The sequence below is a fragment of the Cariama cristata genome, unplaced genomic scaffold (assembly GCF_000690535.1).
Source record: "Cariama cristata isolate BGI_N322 unplaced genomic scaffold, ASM69053v1 scaffold31383, whole genome shotgun sequence".
Classification (NCBI taxonomy): Eukaryota; Metazoa; Chordata; class Aves; order Cariamiformes; family Cariamidae; genus Cariama; species Cariama cristata.
Window position 1 is genome coordinate 1 of NW_009609448.1, and position 201 is coordinate 201.

A 201-nucleotide genomic window follows, 5' to 3' on the forward strand; every position below is an offset into this window, starting at 1 on the left:
GCCCCGGGCAGGGTTGGAGCCGCGGGGTGAAACTGCTTCTCTCGCCCACAGCGGGGGTGCTGGAGGCCTGGCACAGTGGGTGCTGGTGGAGCTGCAGGGCGAGGTTGAGCCCCGGCAGAGCGGCGAGCTGGCGGGGAGCCTCCTGGGAGACCTGCACTACACCCGCGAGGTGAGGCCGCCCCACGCCCCGGCCGCGTTACC

General features: G+C 73.6%; 1 protein-coding gene across 1 annotated transcript in view; it reads left to right on the plus strand.

Annotated features, from left to right (window-relative positions):
* Positions 1-51: 51 nt before the first annotated feature.
* The window catches only part of CHTF8 (CTF8, chromosome transmission fidelity factor 8 homolog (S. cerevisiae)), a gene marked incomplete at its 5' end in the record, with an annotated part of 435 nt that continues 285 nt past the window's right edge, over positions 52-201 (plus strand). The window contains one exon of the mRNA XM_009697546.1: positions 52-179. Coding sequence (XP_009695848.1) covers positions 52-179 — 128 coding nt within the window. The remainder of the gene's footprint in view (positions 180-201) is intronic.